General features: G+C 35.2%; 1 protein-coding gene across 5 annotated transcripts in view; it reads right to left on the bottom strand.

The window, feature by feature from the left end:
• TTC7B (tetratricopeptide repeat domain 7B) overlaps positions 1-17,448 on the bottom strand; it is a 102,913-nt gene that overhangs the window by 24,731 nt on the left and 60,734 nt on the right. For 2 of the 5 annotated variants that reach the window (XM_039712627.1, XM_039712631.1), the window contains exons 16-20: positions 14,855-14,952; positions 11,391-11,555; positions 9,630-9,680; positions 4,643-4,783; positions 2,496-2,698 (exon numbers count right to left, since the gene is read on the bottom strand). In XM_039712627.1, the coding sequence (XP_039568561.1) occupies positions 2,496-2,698; positions 4,643-4,783; positions 9,630-9,680; positions 11,391-11,555; positions 14,855-14,952 (658 nt within the window). The remainder of the gene's footprint in view (positions 1-2,495; positions 2,699-4,642; positions 4,784-9,629; positions 9,681-11,390; positions 11,556-14,854; positions 14,953-17,448) is intronic. The other 3 variants (XM_039712629.1, XM_039712630.1, XM_039712632.1) reach the window with 3 other exon arrangements.

Genomic DNA, 17,448 nt, shown 5'->3' with positions numbered 1-17,448 from the left:
CAAAGATTCAGATTTCCAAACCATTAGCATCAGGAAATTTTATTGAGTGTCAGATGTCACTCATTCTAAAATTTTAATAAAAACAAACAAAAGTTGTTCCAAACTCATTTCAGGTTCAAATATTTCAAGCAATTTCACTTGGAGAAGCAGGCCTGGATACAGATGTGACATGCTAGAATTCATGCCATCCTTAAATCTTACTTGCTTTTTGTTGCATTTTATACATAAAGCTACTGTTATTTCTACTCAGTATTTGCCCCTCAAAAGGAAATTCACCAAAACTTATTAAACAGGCTCTTAGATAACTTTTATGTGGAAACAGTTGCATTTGATATTACTTTCTAAGCATTGCTAGAAAGCCACATAAAATATTTTTAAATATCAAATTAATCACAGAAAATAAGGGTTTTTTTGCACAGAACTTTCATTCATAAACCAACTGTCAGCTCAGAATAGTGAATACAAATATTAGAAGTTAATGTTTGAGCTGTTGTCATAGAGGCTGGTACCTCCACATTGCTGTTATAGCTTCCCTGCCACTAAGATCACATTTCTTACGAATAGATAGGTAACTATACACAAAAAAAATGTTTGGATGTACAGATATTAATCTATACACAGAGACAAGAGTAAACACTGCAAGCTTCCTCATTAAATTACTTTTTGCAATAGTCAAAAGGTCAAGAAAGATACAGAAGCTTGTACTTTCTCCTACATGAAATTACATAGACAAGTATAGCATATGTCTTGAATATTTGTATTTAAGCTACATAAATCTCTCAGAATCTACTCAAAACAACATCCTAGTGCTGAAAAGGTGTAGAACAGTAGAAAAAGCTCTCAGAAACAAAATTTTAAATTATAAGCATCTTTAAAAAGGACTGTCCAATCCAATGAAATGAGCAGTTACCTTCAAGCTAGGACTCAACAGAAAATCTCATAAAAAGGAAACCTGGATTGGAAGCCCAATAATTTTCATCTCACATGTCTCTTAGCTAATTTCTCAGTCATTCTGAAGAGCACTGTATGTTTACAGACCATTTATTCAAAAGTGCATTCAGATGAGGGGCAAAAAGACACCCAGCAAAACATGAGCTTTCATTTTCACTGAATTGCACTGCTTTAGATTGACTGCTTGTTCCTTCAGGAAAGAGAATCTTTTGACATTTGTCAGCAGGCTCAAATATCCTGAAATGCTGAAAAAGGTGAAACAAAAAACTTACTCTGTGCTGCCTTCCTATCTGATCTTTTGTCTCATATGTTTCCCTCAGGGATGCACAAGAAATTTCTCTGAATAATTCATAAGTACCTAGGCAGAAACCAGCTTCTATTTCTGAACAAAAAGATTGGGTAAGAAGCTGATTTCAGCTGCTCTATTCTGCTATATCTGGAAGAAAACTGGATTAAAAGTATTTTTCCTAGCATGGTAAGCACACAATATATACATGTATGTATATATGAAGTATATAAACAAACATATGTTTATACTGGGAAAGGTACCTTTGTACTTAGAGCTACACATTCATTTGGGGGCAAGACTGATTCTCTACCTTTCAAAAACCCAAGAAATCACATAGCACAAAGGCAATCAATAAACATGGAGAATGCAGAAAACAGCTGTACTCTGCACCAGCATGGCCTCGAGTGCTGTGTGCAGGTTTGGGCACCACAATGTAAGAAGAATATAAAGGTACTGAAGGCATCCAAAGGAGGGCAATGAGGAGGGCAAAGGAGGCCGTGTGAGGAGGGGCTGAGGTCACTTGGTCTGTTCAGCCTGGGGGAGACTGAGAGAGACCCCACTGCAGTTACAGCCTCCTGTGGGGGGAAGAGGAGGGACAGACACTGATCTCTGCTCTTGTGAAGAGTGACAGGACTGAAGGAATGGCCTGAAGTTGTGTCAGGAGAGGTTTAGGTTGGATATCAGGAAAACCCAGAGGGTAGTCAAGCACTGGAACAGCTTCCCCAGGGCAGTGGTCACAGCACCAGCCTGAGGGAGTTCAATTGTTTGGACAATGCTCTCAGACACATGGTGTGACTCTTGGAGTGAACTGTGCAGGGCCAGGAGTTGAACTTGATGATCCTTGTAGGTCTCTTCCAACTTAGAATATTCTATGATTTTATGAATTTAACTTTTACTTCAGAATACCAAAATGACGGGTCTTTCATGTACAGTATTCAGCTACAGTATCCAACTCTCCTCTTACCATAAGCCACCTTCATTTCCGAATGGCATGAATATTAGGCAGATGCAAACTGCTTCTTCTTCAATAGTTTCTACTAGGATTGAAATAGTCTTATAGTCTGCAAATCCTTTTTATGTCCCACCACACAAAAGACAGAATAAATGCCAGGAAAGACTGTTTCCAAAGCATTTTGTAATAAGAATATAGATCCCAAACTCACAAGTTACAGGTTACCTACACCAAGTCAAGACTTCACAGTCCAATATCACCAGTTGAGGTGATATTGGCCATGAACATGGGCTCAAGACTTACCAGCCTCTGCATGCTTTTCACATGGGTAGGACTAATGGATAAGGCCTCTTCATACCAGCGTTTGGCTTCATCAATATTTCCACGAAGTTCAGCCACCTGCCCCCTCATGTAGAGAACATAATGTGACACTGGAAAGAGATTAGCTGCTTCCTGGGTACACGCTGTGGCCTCAGCAGGCTTCCCAATTCCTATGTAGACTTCAGCTGTGGAAGGAATGTCAGGACCAATTAATGATTCTTGCTTCATTATACCATGACTAGATGTTGCCACATGTGCTTTATTTGTAAATACTTTCACTTTACATAAAGACTATTTTCCTAAAAAAAAAATTGCATCCTAAAGAGAAATTATTACCTTAATTATTACCTAAATTATTTTATTCTTTCAGGAAAGTTGTTCTTCTAAGTGTATCAGGACTTACAAATTCTAAATGGCTGTTTGAAATCCCAGAATACTCTTTCTAGTTTCCTATTTTTATCTTAAGTCATGGATTTCTTTTTCTTCTTGTGGAGAAGTCTCCATGCATGGCAAGAGAGATTCCTCTCCCTAAGAGAACTGAAGAAAGACTGTTTTGGAGGTGGTAAACTGACTGAAAGTCCCAGGTTTTGCTTCTTTATGTTGTTAGTGAGAAAGAAAAGAGGGTGTGGGAGGAGTAGAAGTGTTCTGAAGGTTTATTCTGATTTTCTTATTATTTTATCTTTTAATTCTGTTAATAAAGTTTTCTTTATACCCTTGAAAGTTTTGAGCCTGTTTTGCTTTCCTCTTAATCCTTATCTCAGAGCAGGAAATGAGTAAATAATTTTAGTGAGTGCACTGGCATTTGGCCAGCACTAAACCCACTCCATTAACTGGTGCGTTGGCTGGGAAAGAAGAAACTCAGATTAGCAAACCAAAACTGCCACAACCCACAAAAAAAAAATTTAAAAACCAAATAAAACCCCACCAAACAGAAAATAAGTAGTGGAACAAGCTGCCACAGAAGGCTGAGAAATTATCAGCATTATAGATGCTAAGAGTTACTGTAGATGGTCATCTGTGGCAGTTTATAAATATTTAAAGTCAATACTGCCACAACACAGAGCAGGAGACATTACTAGACCCTGTTGGACCTTGGCCTATTCTAATCTGTGTTGCTTTTGAATAGCCCAAATGAGATCGCTATTATTAATCACAGTAATTGCTTTCTTCCCACTCTTCTGGGCTTTTTCTCTAAACCACTAAACCATTTAAAACTGGGAGCCATTACACTGCAATGACTTTCACACCATAAAACTGTAGATGGTTTCTAATTACATCTTTCTGATCAAGCTATCAATAAAAACAACTGCATGTTATACATTTTTTACTGTATAAAAATACACTGGGTCATAATTTTCTGGTTAAAATTTTATGTAACAGCCACTTGTGATACTGCAGTTTGCTTGAGGCATCAAAACAATACCAAATCCACTCAAGACGACTCCACATTTAAACAAACAATCCTGAATCTTTAACATCAATGAAACCAGAAGGAAAAGAACGGAATTTGGGCTCATTATCACAGCTGCAAGGGACAGGTTGCTCTATAGTACTAGTACTGTTTCTTTCCCTGAATAGGCAGTTATTTCTTTTCTATTATAAAATTTTGTAGTTACAGGAACTCTAGTCAAACATCTCTTTCCATTTGATAGATTCAGTGACCTGGGATTAGCTCAGCTGGTTGGAGCATGGTGCTAGTAACGCCAAGGTTCCATCCCCTCATGGATCATTCACGTTAGAATTGCACTTGATGATCCTTGTGAGTGCCTTCCAAATCAGAATATTCTGTGATTCTGCAAGGGCACCTATATTTCCAAGCACCAAGATACTCTAGGTACTTCAGAAATTAAATTATTCAGGGATAAGGATACTGTATTTGTTGTACAGAAGACATGACTCCACTGGTAACAGCTACATTCTAAAACTACTGCCTTATCTTTCATAAATGATCTTACACACAGAGTAACTCTAGTGTGGTTTTTATTTCTTGACTTGTTTTGGTGCCTCACACATGGAAAAAATATGCTAAGTGGTAACAGATTCTGAATGAAACAAACAGATTTTGTTAAGTCTTTAGTCTACTAATAAAGGCGAGGGCATAAAAAAAATAAAAATTACTATCACAATACCTGCATGAAGCCATATTTGAGCCAGAGTCATCCAAGGATGCAGGGGACCTTGTTTAGGGGCACTGCTTTGCAGGGAAGAAGCAACCTCAGACAACGCTTGCTCCACTCTGGAAGCTGCTATTGATGTGGCATGGACTGAACCTGTAGAAGTAATAAAACAAATTTACCTGCACAGAAATGATGAAGGCCATATACATTGCACAAAACATTTAATTGAGGCTGTACCCCAAACTCAATATTTGATTTACATTTACCATTTTGAAGAATTTTTTAAAATGCCAGATAAATTTTCTTATGAAACCTTTCATATTGGTCTGAAAGTCTATATAAAAAACACACTAAACTTTTGTAACGGTACCTGACATTTTTTTTGGGTTGCTATCATGAATACTGTCTAGTAAACTTGACACCTCTTTTCTGGCAATGTGCAATCCAAAAAAGGTTTTTAATGGTATTGTAGTCTTCAGGTTTCTGCATTCACTTTGATGTTAGTATCACAGAGTGCAATTAGAGGATTATTTTACAATTAATAACAAAACAAAAAAAGATAACTAAAATACACCAGCAATCATGACATACACCATTAAACTGCACTGAATGTAAAACTTGCCTAATCAAGAAGGCTGAGTTAAAGTACCTTGTGGCAAAAAAGTCCACAAAGTTTTTTTTTGCATAGAAAACATTCCCAGAGCATACTAAAGATAATTCTCATAAAATGTATAATTTCCAAGTCAGATTAGAACCTCATTGGCAAATAATAACCTTTTCAAAGTACTGGAATTAAAAAGCTTCTATGACTAGAGAATATCTAATGGCAACTGTACTTTGGATAGTCAATTACTGCCAGCATATTTAGTCATGACTTTTTTTTAAATCAAGACCATGAATGTTTTAAGCTACACTCCTTCTTGTCATCTAAGCCTCAGCACATCTCTAGTTGTTTTATAATTACAAATTACAAAATATCATACTGATTAGGCCTGATTGAAAAATAAAGGCAGTAAAATATTCCGTAATGGATCAGATGAGAAATTGCCTAATTCCATCACCATATCCATAATTATCAACAAAGGCAGATACTCCAAAAGAAAGTATTGAATCCTGTACAAGTTGAACTGCACCCCAAAAGCTTGTCCTCATCATTACAAGTTAAGAAACAAACAAGACCTTCACTCAATATCACAGGTTTTCTAAGAATTTTAATGAGATCTGCCACATGAAATATAGATTTTTAACTGTGACAAGATAAATCAGCAATCCAGAAAGCACCAGAAATTCCTAGTACACAGATCAGTAGGAAGAGGAAGTTAGTCTGAAAGTATGCATCATAGTTCCCTTAACTGAAAGAAACAAAGGAAAAGCAGCACAGGACATAATTAGCATTTCATGTCATTATGAACAAGAAATTGCCCTGGATATCTGAAACAGTGTCTGGCAGTAGAGTATTCTTTCCCTTTTACTGGCTGATGAAACAACTCAAAGTCCAGACTGCACAGCTGAACATTCACTACACTTCTTGTGTCTCGTATTTTAAAACTTAAATTAAGAAATTTAAAAGGGAAGTCTAAGCAAGAAGCACATGGAGTGTGTTATAAGAAAAATACTAGCAAGGGTACCAAAAACAAGCACTAGTCACGAGTAACACTGTTCTTGTGTGACAGCCATTTCTGTAAAGCACATCACTGCAGCCTGGCACTTGTTAGCCTTCCAGGGACTAATAGTGAAAGCACCTTCTTCTCTTCAGAACAATTTGTAAAGAAAAGGTGCAATTCACTGCCATAAAGGAGATCATCTAACCTCTTCCTTTGGAAAAGCAAGTATGCAATTTAGTGTTAAAAAGGGCCTATATTTTCTATTATTTAAAGCAAGGACTCTGGCTGCTAGCCAGGCCACAAGAAATTTCATATAGAAAGTGTGCTGTTAGATTTTAAGCCGCCAGTATTTAACCATAAAGCACATATGATAATACATTATTAAAACTTTTTTTACATCAATCTATCTATAAAAAAGAACTATACTGCAATAAGATTCTTATGAGTTTCTGTGCCATCTGTATTAAACAGAGTGAATACCGAGTGCCTCCTACCCTGGACTTTATAAAGAGTGGCATAAAAAGAGGAAAGAGTTTAGAAGTATTTCTAAAACTTTTCTTTGAATTTCCTCTTTAGGAAAAAGGTATCTCTTAACATATTGCAGAATTAATTCTCTGAAGAAAACACATACATATATAAAGCAAAGGCCAATCAGGCATCTTTCAGGGACATTGCACTCATGCTAATACTCTAACCCATAAAGCCCTAAATACTTCTTTAGTACTGCCACAATTAGCTGTCATTTCACTAATTTCTGGCTCTTTCTGTTAAAACACATTTAGTAAAGTTTTCATTTCATAAACTAAACATCATTTAAAGATCCTGTGTACTAAGAAGTTTTTTCCTACCTTCCTTCAGATTTTACTCAAGTATTTTCATATTGGAACTAACTTATCTGTACCCATGTCCTAACAGGTTCAGATCTTTATATTCATGTGACAATTCTAAAACATACAGTCATTTCAGCTACAACTGGTAAAGATACAAAGTGGTTTGTGAGAGGCTGAGGGTAATTAGTATATCTTAGAGTCTCCTTGAGGCTTTATAGATCCTATAGCCAGTTTATTTGGAGGCTCCCTGCTGGTTTTGTCACCAGTTCTGCTCTCTTGTCTCTGTCTTATCTGCATTTGGCTTTCTTTGGTCTGAGGTCAAGACCCACAGCCAAACACAAACATATCCTCACTTTCACTTACAATTCACTGTGTTGCAGCTTCCTTCAAATGCTCAGATAGAGTTGCAGCAATTTCTCATTTAAAATTTTACTGATCTCTCATGCACAAAAATACCTTTGCTCTTCCTGGCTAACTTCTATAGCTGCTGTTATAGCATGACATTTGAGACTCAAGAAAAAATTCCCTCCAAATAACACAAGCAGCAAAGAGTATTTATTTTGAAATGGAAATCATGAGGCCTGGAAAATTAATATATCACCCAAATAGATCCTGGCTACTCACTTTCATTTGTTTAGCTTTGTTCTGAAGCTTGTTTATAATAAAAAGGCCAAGTGTGAAACAGGGACTATCTCTGCAAGACCTAGAATTCACTAGTTAAATTGATTAACATCTGGAATCACAATCACATTGCAAAGTGTGACAGAAGGTCTTAACCATGACAAAATGTTCCTAAACCAGAAAGGTATAACCTCCCACTCAAGTTTCCTATAACGGCACTTGCCCAGAATCTAGTTTCTTCTTTTCATACTAACAGCCTAACTACAACAACCATGTTGCAGATTCCATGTTTCAGCTCAATCTCAAATAGAAAACCTACCAAGAGCCTTGAACAAAAACAATTTACCCAAGAACTTAAGTCATGTCACAGAAACCTTTCTTTTCCAAGTCACATCTACAGTTAAACTTTTGTGAATAACATATTCAGTTTATTATCTTCAGGCTTTTTGTAAATGTTACATGAGAGTCCACATGAACTCACCCATTAAATACCATTATAAATACCACACACCCTATGTAAATGAGCATGTCATGACTTCTTCAGTTCTTTCCTTGGTCATTTCCACATAAATTCTTCACAATGCAGTGTAATGGACACAAATTAATATGTGGACTCTATCAGGACCTAGATGGCATGACAGCTTTGAGAAAAACGAAATCACTTTGCTATGTACATCAATTTCCCTTCTAAAAATGAGTAATGCAATGGACTGTCATCCTTCATGGAATATGTTCATATCAATTCACAAAACCACTATGGCAGAATTTCTTTTTATGCCATAAAACAGAATGTTACTCAGTAGTTTTACATTCATCCCATTTTAAACATTTCTATATTTACATGAAGAAAAAAATGCTTTAACTGCAATGCTCATGCAGGAGAAAACATGAAAACCCCCATGACTCAACTTTACATGCACACAAAGAGCTGGAAGTAAGAACATTAGTGGTGTGACACACAAAGAACTGTAAGAAAAGCAATTACATAATACAAAGAGGCAGCACCTTCTGCAGGACTAATACGTCCCTGAAGTGATGTATTTGATAAGACAGATTGGCAGATTTAGCCAAAATTCACAATTTTTTTCATCTAAAATTCATTAAGAGTCTGAGATACTTTTCACAATCACAAATTACAAAGCTATCTTATCTTCTACTACAAAGTTGTGCATGGAGATGACAGTAGTCAAGTAAGGACAGCATCATTCACAAAGCATCCTCTCAGCTCTTTGAAAAAGATGTTCTGTGCTTAGTCACTGTCAAACATGTTGGCTTATGTATCTTCTTACTTTTCTCTCCTTCACCCAATTGAACTCCTGTACTACTCAAAAAAATTTATGCAAAAGTAAAGTAATCAATGAAAAATATAATTGAATGCTATGAACACAGCTTTATAAGGTAACTGGTTAGAGAAAAAGAATATTAATTCATATACTGATTAAAACAGCAGTTATTTTTATTGCTCTATATTCTTCATTCTTTCTTATTTGGTCTACTTTCATAATTTCAAAGTGTACTCTTCATTTATTTTACAAGCAAAACTCATACCACAAAAGAAAGTAGTAGTTTATTACAAATCATGACAGTAGTTGCAGTATTGTGTTCTGGATCAGTGTACTTCTTTAGGAACAGCAGTGGTATAATACAATGCACTGGCAGTTGGCCACTGTGTTACACAAGACCTGCCTAATATATCTTTATTTGCAGTCCTCTAGAAAGGAATACTGCCTCTTTAATTATTAAATGCAAGTGTTAGTTGAGTGCATTCAGGTCTCGTAAGATTACAGCCCTTAGGGTGACTGAATGGGCAAAGAGCATCAGCCTTGCTTTACACACTGTCAAGCCTCAGCTACTGATGGACAAAACGTGTATGTCTTGTGCTAAAGGAAAAGGTGGTTTTAGTCCTTCAGAAATTAATAGAACTGCACAGTCAATACTACTTACAAACTGAAAAAAGGGAGTAAACCCCATGAAAGTAAGCATCTGATGGATTGCCTTTGGATAGATCAAACCACAAATTACAATCCAAAGTAAGAAGAAAAAAAATGTTATATAGAGATATATAAACCAGAGATTGTAAGAAAGCCAAAGGATTTCTGATAACCTTCAAACTGTAAATCAGGTTTACAGCATTTCAAAATATAAAAAACCTAAATAAGATGCTACACCTCTAAAATCATGCTCCTGATCAACAGAAATTGGAAGTCAAGTCAATAATACAAAATGCCTCTGACTTCTTTCACTAAAAAAAATTGAATTGAGCAAGATATAGGACATGAGATTTTCAGCCCCTGAAATTATATTAACATACTATAGGCATCTAGGGAAACTGCTCCTTACTCAAGACAGCTTTAACTTTCATTAATTATTGACACCATACAAAGGACTCTAATATCTTTTTCCTTCTTTTTCATGGTTCTGCTACTTCTCATACAAATGGTAGAAACTCATTTCCCTGAGGATACAGGAGCTTGGAAATGGAAAACTTGGGCTCCACATAATGGAATCTGCCTTGTCTTCATCATTCATTCAGTTTGCCTTCATTCTTGAGTAGGTTCTTACTAACTTAGGGCTTTGCAAAGAACAGGAACAATTAACTTAATGTTAACTGGGATGTACTGTTTATAGTACAGGTCTGAGGAAGTTCAACTCAATGACACCCAAACCTGTAATAGCAGCCAATCAGTTACTCAAATGCTTCAAGGAAGTCAGACTCAAACTTCTGTAGGACACAGATTTCCTGGCAGTTCCAGTGACACGCTTACATATGAGCTAGTGTTTCCAAAACCCTGGTCTTATGTTAGCTATTTAACAAGTGAATTTTGCTAATATGCAAAGATTTATTTGCTACATTTTGCTTAGAATTAATATATTTGACATGAAACCAGTCTAAAGACTAGGTGTCAAAAATAATTTCTTAAAATCAGATTATAGTAAATTCAGTGACAAAAAAAATTGCTACGTATAAAGGTATGAGTGAAGGAAATTTAAGAGAAATTAAAAGGAGTTAAAAGGAAATGGCTGAAAAACTACATTGATTTTACCCTGTGACCTGAACTACTCTAGCAGCATTAGTGTACACTTTGTATTTAAACACCATGGAGACTGATCTTACAGCTGGTTTAAACTGGCATAATTTCATTTAACAGAAAGGCTCTTGACTTGAAACAGCAGAATGTTGATTTTCACTGCTCCAATGCTTCCTCCAAATCATTCCAATATGCCCTACCTGCATTATGATACACATTGATATTTAGGCAATGGTTCCCTTCATGTGAATTTTCAGGGAATGTTTTGGTTCTAATTAGTTTAAAGGCTTTCTGAAATTAAGTTATTAAAAACTGTCCAGATAATAGGAGATACTGTGGCAGGGGCAGTCTTGTTAGGCAAAAAATGGAAATAATTTACATCTGTAAATGCTACAAAGCAGCCTTGACCAATAATCTCTTTCACTGAACACCTATAATTCTCTGTAAGATTCATGAGAACATGAATATGCCTGTAGCTTTATATCTTTTGGGATGAATAAAGCAGTCTTTGATGAAACTCTTAAAACCCATGCAGTATTTAATAAAAAGCAGCTGAAAGGCCAGATTTCACTGACACTGTTGAAACATAATCTCTTCAACCACGGTTTATCAGCTGTGAAGATTATCAGAATAATACAGCACAAACATGCTCATCAGGAATAGAAAGCCAGTTTACAGTGAGTAGGTGAACGGGGCTCAGGAACTTGGTCACAGTATGGAGAGGCTGCATGGGGCCAGACAAAGGTGTCTGGTTTAGGATGAGGATGAGGAAGATGAGAAGATACAAACAGTTGGAGAGGAGACTCTGTTCTTGAGAGAGAAGATGAGGAAGTATCAGAGGCTAAAAAGCGAAACAAAGAGAATGGTAAGGGGGTGTGGAGGGGGACAGGAAAGAAAAAAGATCCAACAGGGTTTAATGGACTCATGGATGCCAAAACCGCAAAGCATTTGTTTCACTACTCGGTAAGATCGAAATGGCTCCTACATAAAATAAATACCACTTCTGAAAGCAACAACAACAAAAACACCCCTTTACTTATATGTGCTCTCCTTTCATACTAAACTAGATTTAAAAATTAAATAAAATCTTTTTTCCTTATGCTCCAAGGCATAAATTAAAAAAAAAAATTACAGGGAAAAAAAGGCCAAAATCTAAAACTCAGGTAATGTTTTTTCTTCCTATGATAAACTCAGTGGACTAAAACCAAACTGAACAGAAAGGTTTTAAAAAGACTGATTGCAATTTCTATTAAGCAAATAGCCAATCAGTCTGTAGAGATTTGCATATGAGATTGATTCATCAAAGCTCCTTTTTTCCCCCCCCTCTACATTTATTTCCTTCACTGATATATACAAATATGCCACTCATGGCAAGCCAACTGTAACAGACAAGCTTAAAGTAAATTTGACATTGTTATTGATCAGGACATGAGAATCAACAGTCTAGCCTTGTAAGAAATCCACAATACACTCTTTTGATACTTTAAAGGCTACACAAATTTAAACTTGCATCACTTAATCATTACAGTATTGGTAAGAGCTCCACATAAAGCAAGTTTTCAATCCTTTTTTTGAAAGGTCATCTTCTGCTTAATTGATAAATTTAAAAAGAAGAAGAATTTTCACCCATTGCACCTGGATTTTTTTGGAAGGATTTTTCATGAACTTCAAATTTGAATTTTAGCTCTCATTTCTTGGTACTTAGATGACTGAATTCAGACTAGACAGGCAAAGGGGATCATCATCATCATCATCATCATCATCACAGATTGCAAGCAAAGTTATGAAGGGGAAAATTTCCAAATGTCTACAAGTATCCAGACAGATAAATGTATTCACAAAGTAGCATTACACAAGGAGGGAAGCAAACGTTTCCATCCTGAGAGGATTTTCAGCCAGAACTTTCTTGCATTTTAACATTTGTTTACTTATTTGCCAAATTCCTTCTGCATTTCTAAACACTGTGGATCCACAGATTTTGCAGGTGAACCCTTTCAGCCCTACAAAGGCCTAACATCTTGACCATCTATTGTCTCTATCATCTATCTGATGTGAATAATATTTTATTGACAGTCTGCTTAAGCTTTCTCAAACACTATGACAAACTTGATTATTTTTAGTCTTGTAGTACCATAGTCTTTTAATTCCTGCAAAATGTTTATATAATATTCTGATGAAGAATTCTACAAAATTCTGGATGTGGAGCTTTTATATACATATAATTACATAGATTCAGTAGATAACAAAGTTCTAGTCCTTGCCAGAAATTGAGTACTGCTATTACAACAAGGTTTCTTCTGCTAAAATTAACAATTAACAATTGTTAAAAACCCCACCAACAACCAAAATAAACTCCAAATCCCCTTGAAAAACCCCAAAAAACATAAGGGATATCTACCCACTGATCCTTCATAATTACCTTTTATAAGAAGATAAATAATCAAAACCTGAACCCATATTTTAAATTTTCTGTCTTGTTCTCCTTAACCATAGAGTTAATTTCTAACAAAACAGCTGAGATTCAGAAAAAAATACAATTTGGACCTGATAGAAAAATCAGAATGTATGCAGAGATCCTATCTGGATCAGGATATTGGCTGCAGGATCTGAATCTGGGGCAAGCTTCTTGAAAAGCTCACTGTTTTGAATGAGGGTTCATCTTTACTTAAAAGCATTGAGGAATATGCAGTGTTTAAAGTGCACCAATTCACTGTGCTCTCAATATGGCAGACATAAAATGGGACACCCTGAAGGTACAAATCAAGAGCTGTATGTCCTCACTGGAAAACAAACAAAAACCACCACTAACCACAAAAAAATCTTTCACAACACTCATCCCCAACAAGCACTTTTTTGAAGGCATAAAACTTTATCTATAGTTATGTCTTTCTATATATATGAAACCCGTAAAACATAGTTACGCTTTTAAAAATTAAACAATCAGGCAGACTAGAATATAGAATGATCACCATAGCATGATACAATGTTATCTTATCCCTTTTAATTATACGAATACAAGAAGATTCCATGTTAATTACTCCATATCATATTGCTAGTCTTTGAAATCAAGTGACCTGATCTTTGCAATCAAAACTGCTTGCACTATAGCAAGCACAGAACACTACTTCACATTCAAAATTGAACATTCAATCCAATTTTAATTTTCAGAAGTTAGATAACTAAATGGGATTTTTCTATACTGCACTATTGTGATATTACACATACAGTATACATTTCAATGTGTCTTAAATTTATGGGTCAAGTGTGCTCAATTTCATAAGCTGGCATATTTTCCCATAAGTTGTTTGTATTAAATAGTGATTGAGCAGAAATACCCCCTGAAAGTCTTCTGTCATTTTAAAACCCAGAAAAAAGAAAACTGTCAACATTTAGAACACAAGTAAGATATGGCAAACGTTTTTGGAATTAGCAGCATCATAATAATTCCTTCTGCAATCTCTGCAGAATGCATGGCTCGTGTACTTTTTGATTGCATAACTTCTAAGGAATATTAATTTGCATTGGGATAGCTGAATATATTAACACAGGCAATTTATATATTTACTGACATGTAACAATTTTAGCTTTTATGTAGCATACTGTGCACCATAATTTATATGTATGCAAAAATACCACAGTATGTATGATTTACAATAAATAAATTTTGCTTATAATGTCAAAGTATGTCCACAGTAAGCCTAGTCACCCATGTAATTACATTTTAACATATAGTTGAGATTATAATTATTGTATTCTTTTAAGATTCAAAGTTCTCTGAATTTTTTTAAATTTATCTTTTGACCAAAAATATGCAAGTATTGAATGAATGAAAAAACACAGGACTTTGGCAAGTAGGCTAGTTCAGCATACTAATTTTTAGCCCTTGCATAAGGAAATACTACTATACTCAGCAAGATCCATACCATAGGTATTTTAATTTACAGAGAACGTGGTCAGAAAGTACTTCATAAATTAAAAAGAAGAAAAAGAAATCTTATATCACACAATGTCTATTTCCACTTATATGACAACAATGAAAACTTCATAACTTCATTTTGCAAAATCAAAAAAATAACTAATGTAAAATCTAGCTATGGCCAGATCACTTAACCTATTTTATTGTTCATATGCATTTCTTACCTGTTTCAGGATCATTGAAATCTGGTAATGTAATTGTATTGAGCTGTCGTCTATCAGCAATAGCTCTGTCTAACAAGCTGCTCCCACGTCCAGAATCACTGTAATGAAGTACAGAAATTGTAAGCTATTAAAAAACAAAATTATATACTGATATACAAGTTGCATGCTGCCCTACTCCCACAAAGGTTCTTGCTATAAAAGTTACTGCTATGACCAAATTTAGTACCAAGCACCACTAACCACTCACAGTGCATTAAGCCAGTTGCATTAAAACAGAATTAAGCTGAGCAAAATTAAATCCTTATTTACTTTGACAATTCTGTTTTCATAATTAATACAACCAAAAAGGGAATAGTGGTTTTTAATTTAATTCATAACTAACAACTCTACAGAAAGAATCTATCGTAGCTTGAATATGATATGGGGTACAGGTTTCAGAGAAAGCTGAGAATGCAGGTATAAGTTTGAAAATCCACACTTTCTCTGGAATGAACAGGAATGAATAGAAACTCTAAAGCCAGGACATGTAATTTTAGGTAAAGGTGTTATAAAGGGCTGGTTTAGTTTTGTGGTTTTGGGTTTTTTTTAATATATGCAAATAGACATATTAACTGCCTGATGTTCAATTTGACTCTAACAGCATAGCAGAAACATTCTGAACATTTCTAACATCTCAGGAGTATAAGCAGTAGCACTGATTTTACTGATTGCACCCGTGGGCAAATGCACTTAACTTCTACTTTGCAGTAAATCAGTATCTGCCCCTCAGGCTTCTTGTAGATATGCCTCCTGGAAAACTAACTGCTCCTAAAACTGCTATTAAAAACTCAGCAGAAGAACAGGGACTGAAGAACTAAGTGTTTTTTCTCCTTCAGATGAGGCAAGCATTGAGACACATTGTCAGCAAAGTGTAAGGAAGCACATATGGGCATTCCTTCTTTAACATTCTATGGTTAATATAGTAATTTCATTTTTAGGATTGTTAAGTCTAGTACTATTCATCACCAATAAATATTTTCTTTAAAACCTAATTAAAAAACCAAACCACCCCACAAACTTAAAAGTAATTAAGTTTTAAAGCAGTTGAACTGTTAGCCCACTGAGCACAGTGCAATCTTTTGTCTGATTCTCCCTGAAGAAAAAGAACTGTACAAAATTCCTAGTTTAAAGTAAAGCCTGAGAAACTTCAATCTAAACTGCAAGCCTGGAATTCAGCACATCTCTCCATTTGCCTTAATTTTACAACTGCCTCCTTCTGAATTTGGATTGAACGAATGGCAAGAAATCTTCCAACAGTTCTAAGTAGCTGCAAAAGTCAGTGAAACAACATTCCCTCTTTTTAGAGCTGTTACTAAAACAGTGGAATTAAGATTTTGCATTACCATGACATTATTGCATTATTTCCTTACAAAATGACATCATTATATAAAATGTACAGGAAACAGAGGGGAACTTTCTGGGCCATGCACTATCATATCAGCTATAGTTGTTACATTACTTGGTGTAAATTTTCTGTGTTAATCACTTCCTTAATCCACATGCAACCACATGCCAAATGTTGCTGACAAGTAGAGTCAGATTACTGTCAATATCTTCTAAGCACAGCACTGGCACTGTGGTTTGTCCCTTTTCCAAATGCAAACCATGAAGCGGAAAATAATTCAACTATTTTCTAATGCATTTTAAACATTTTTAGACTAAAGGCAAACACTTAAATCTTCCAAGCCTTACACCACAAAATGATTTTTAAATTCATATTAACCATCTCATGAGAAAAAAGTTTGTATTTTGATTAAAGACAAAAGTTCTATATTGACTTGAAGTTCTATATTGAACAAAGGTAATTCACAGCATTGCATTTGGCCCCTTTTAAGGTACATCTAGGTATTTGTGATTTATTTTTATTATTAAAATATTCTTGAGGACACTGAACCCATGTTCCCACTAAATCTGATCACTGCAGAAGAAATATTTAATATAAACCACAGCTTATCAAAAAAGTAAAGTCTTATCTTATTGGGAAAATGATACACCAAATAAATCTTCAGTCTAAATAATAATAGAAAAATATATTTCAAATAAGCATAAAAGATATTTAAATCTTTGAAGAACAACATTATAAAAAGTTTTAAAATTATTAAAACACCTTTTATTACTGGCTTGAAGAACTTTTTTTAAAAAGGCTTCCAGTGTTCCCAGTGGGAGACATAATTTTCAAATGGTGCTTTGCAACTAAATGAAGCCTGTGTTCAAACTACAAAGGCTGAAAAATTAAAGTTTTCACAACAATCCCACATCATCATTCTTCAGTACAAGGGTAGTGCAGCTGGGTGAACAGAACTTCCCAATCACATTTCAGGTCTCAGTGAAAACTGTTGCCCCTGGATAAGAGCTGGATGGACCTGGATCACCGTGATACAATATTAGGTACTCAGTCCTTACATTTCCCACAGACCAGCCATAACAAGACTACAACTTGATATCCTTATTCACTGCTTGATGTAATTCTCAATGTGTGATTTGGGAAACCTGTCTCCTTCTATCATGACTACCATGACATTTATCCACAGTTCCTGTTCATTCCATTCTGAATT

This window comes from Passer montanus, unplaced genomic scaffold (assembly GCF_014805655.1).
Source record: "Passer montanus isolate IOZ18808 unplaced genomic scaffold, ASM1480565v1 scaffold27, whole genome shotgun sequence".
Lineage (NCBI taxonomy): Eukaryota > Metazoa > Chordata > Aves > Passeriformes > Passeridae > Passer > Passer montanus.
The sequence above is the reverse complement of the archived record's forward strand: the minus strand, read 5'-3'. Positions and strand labels throughout refer to the sequence as shown.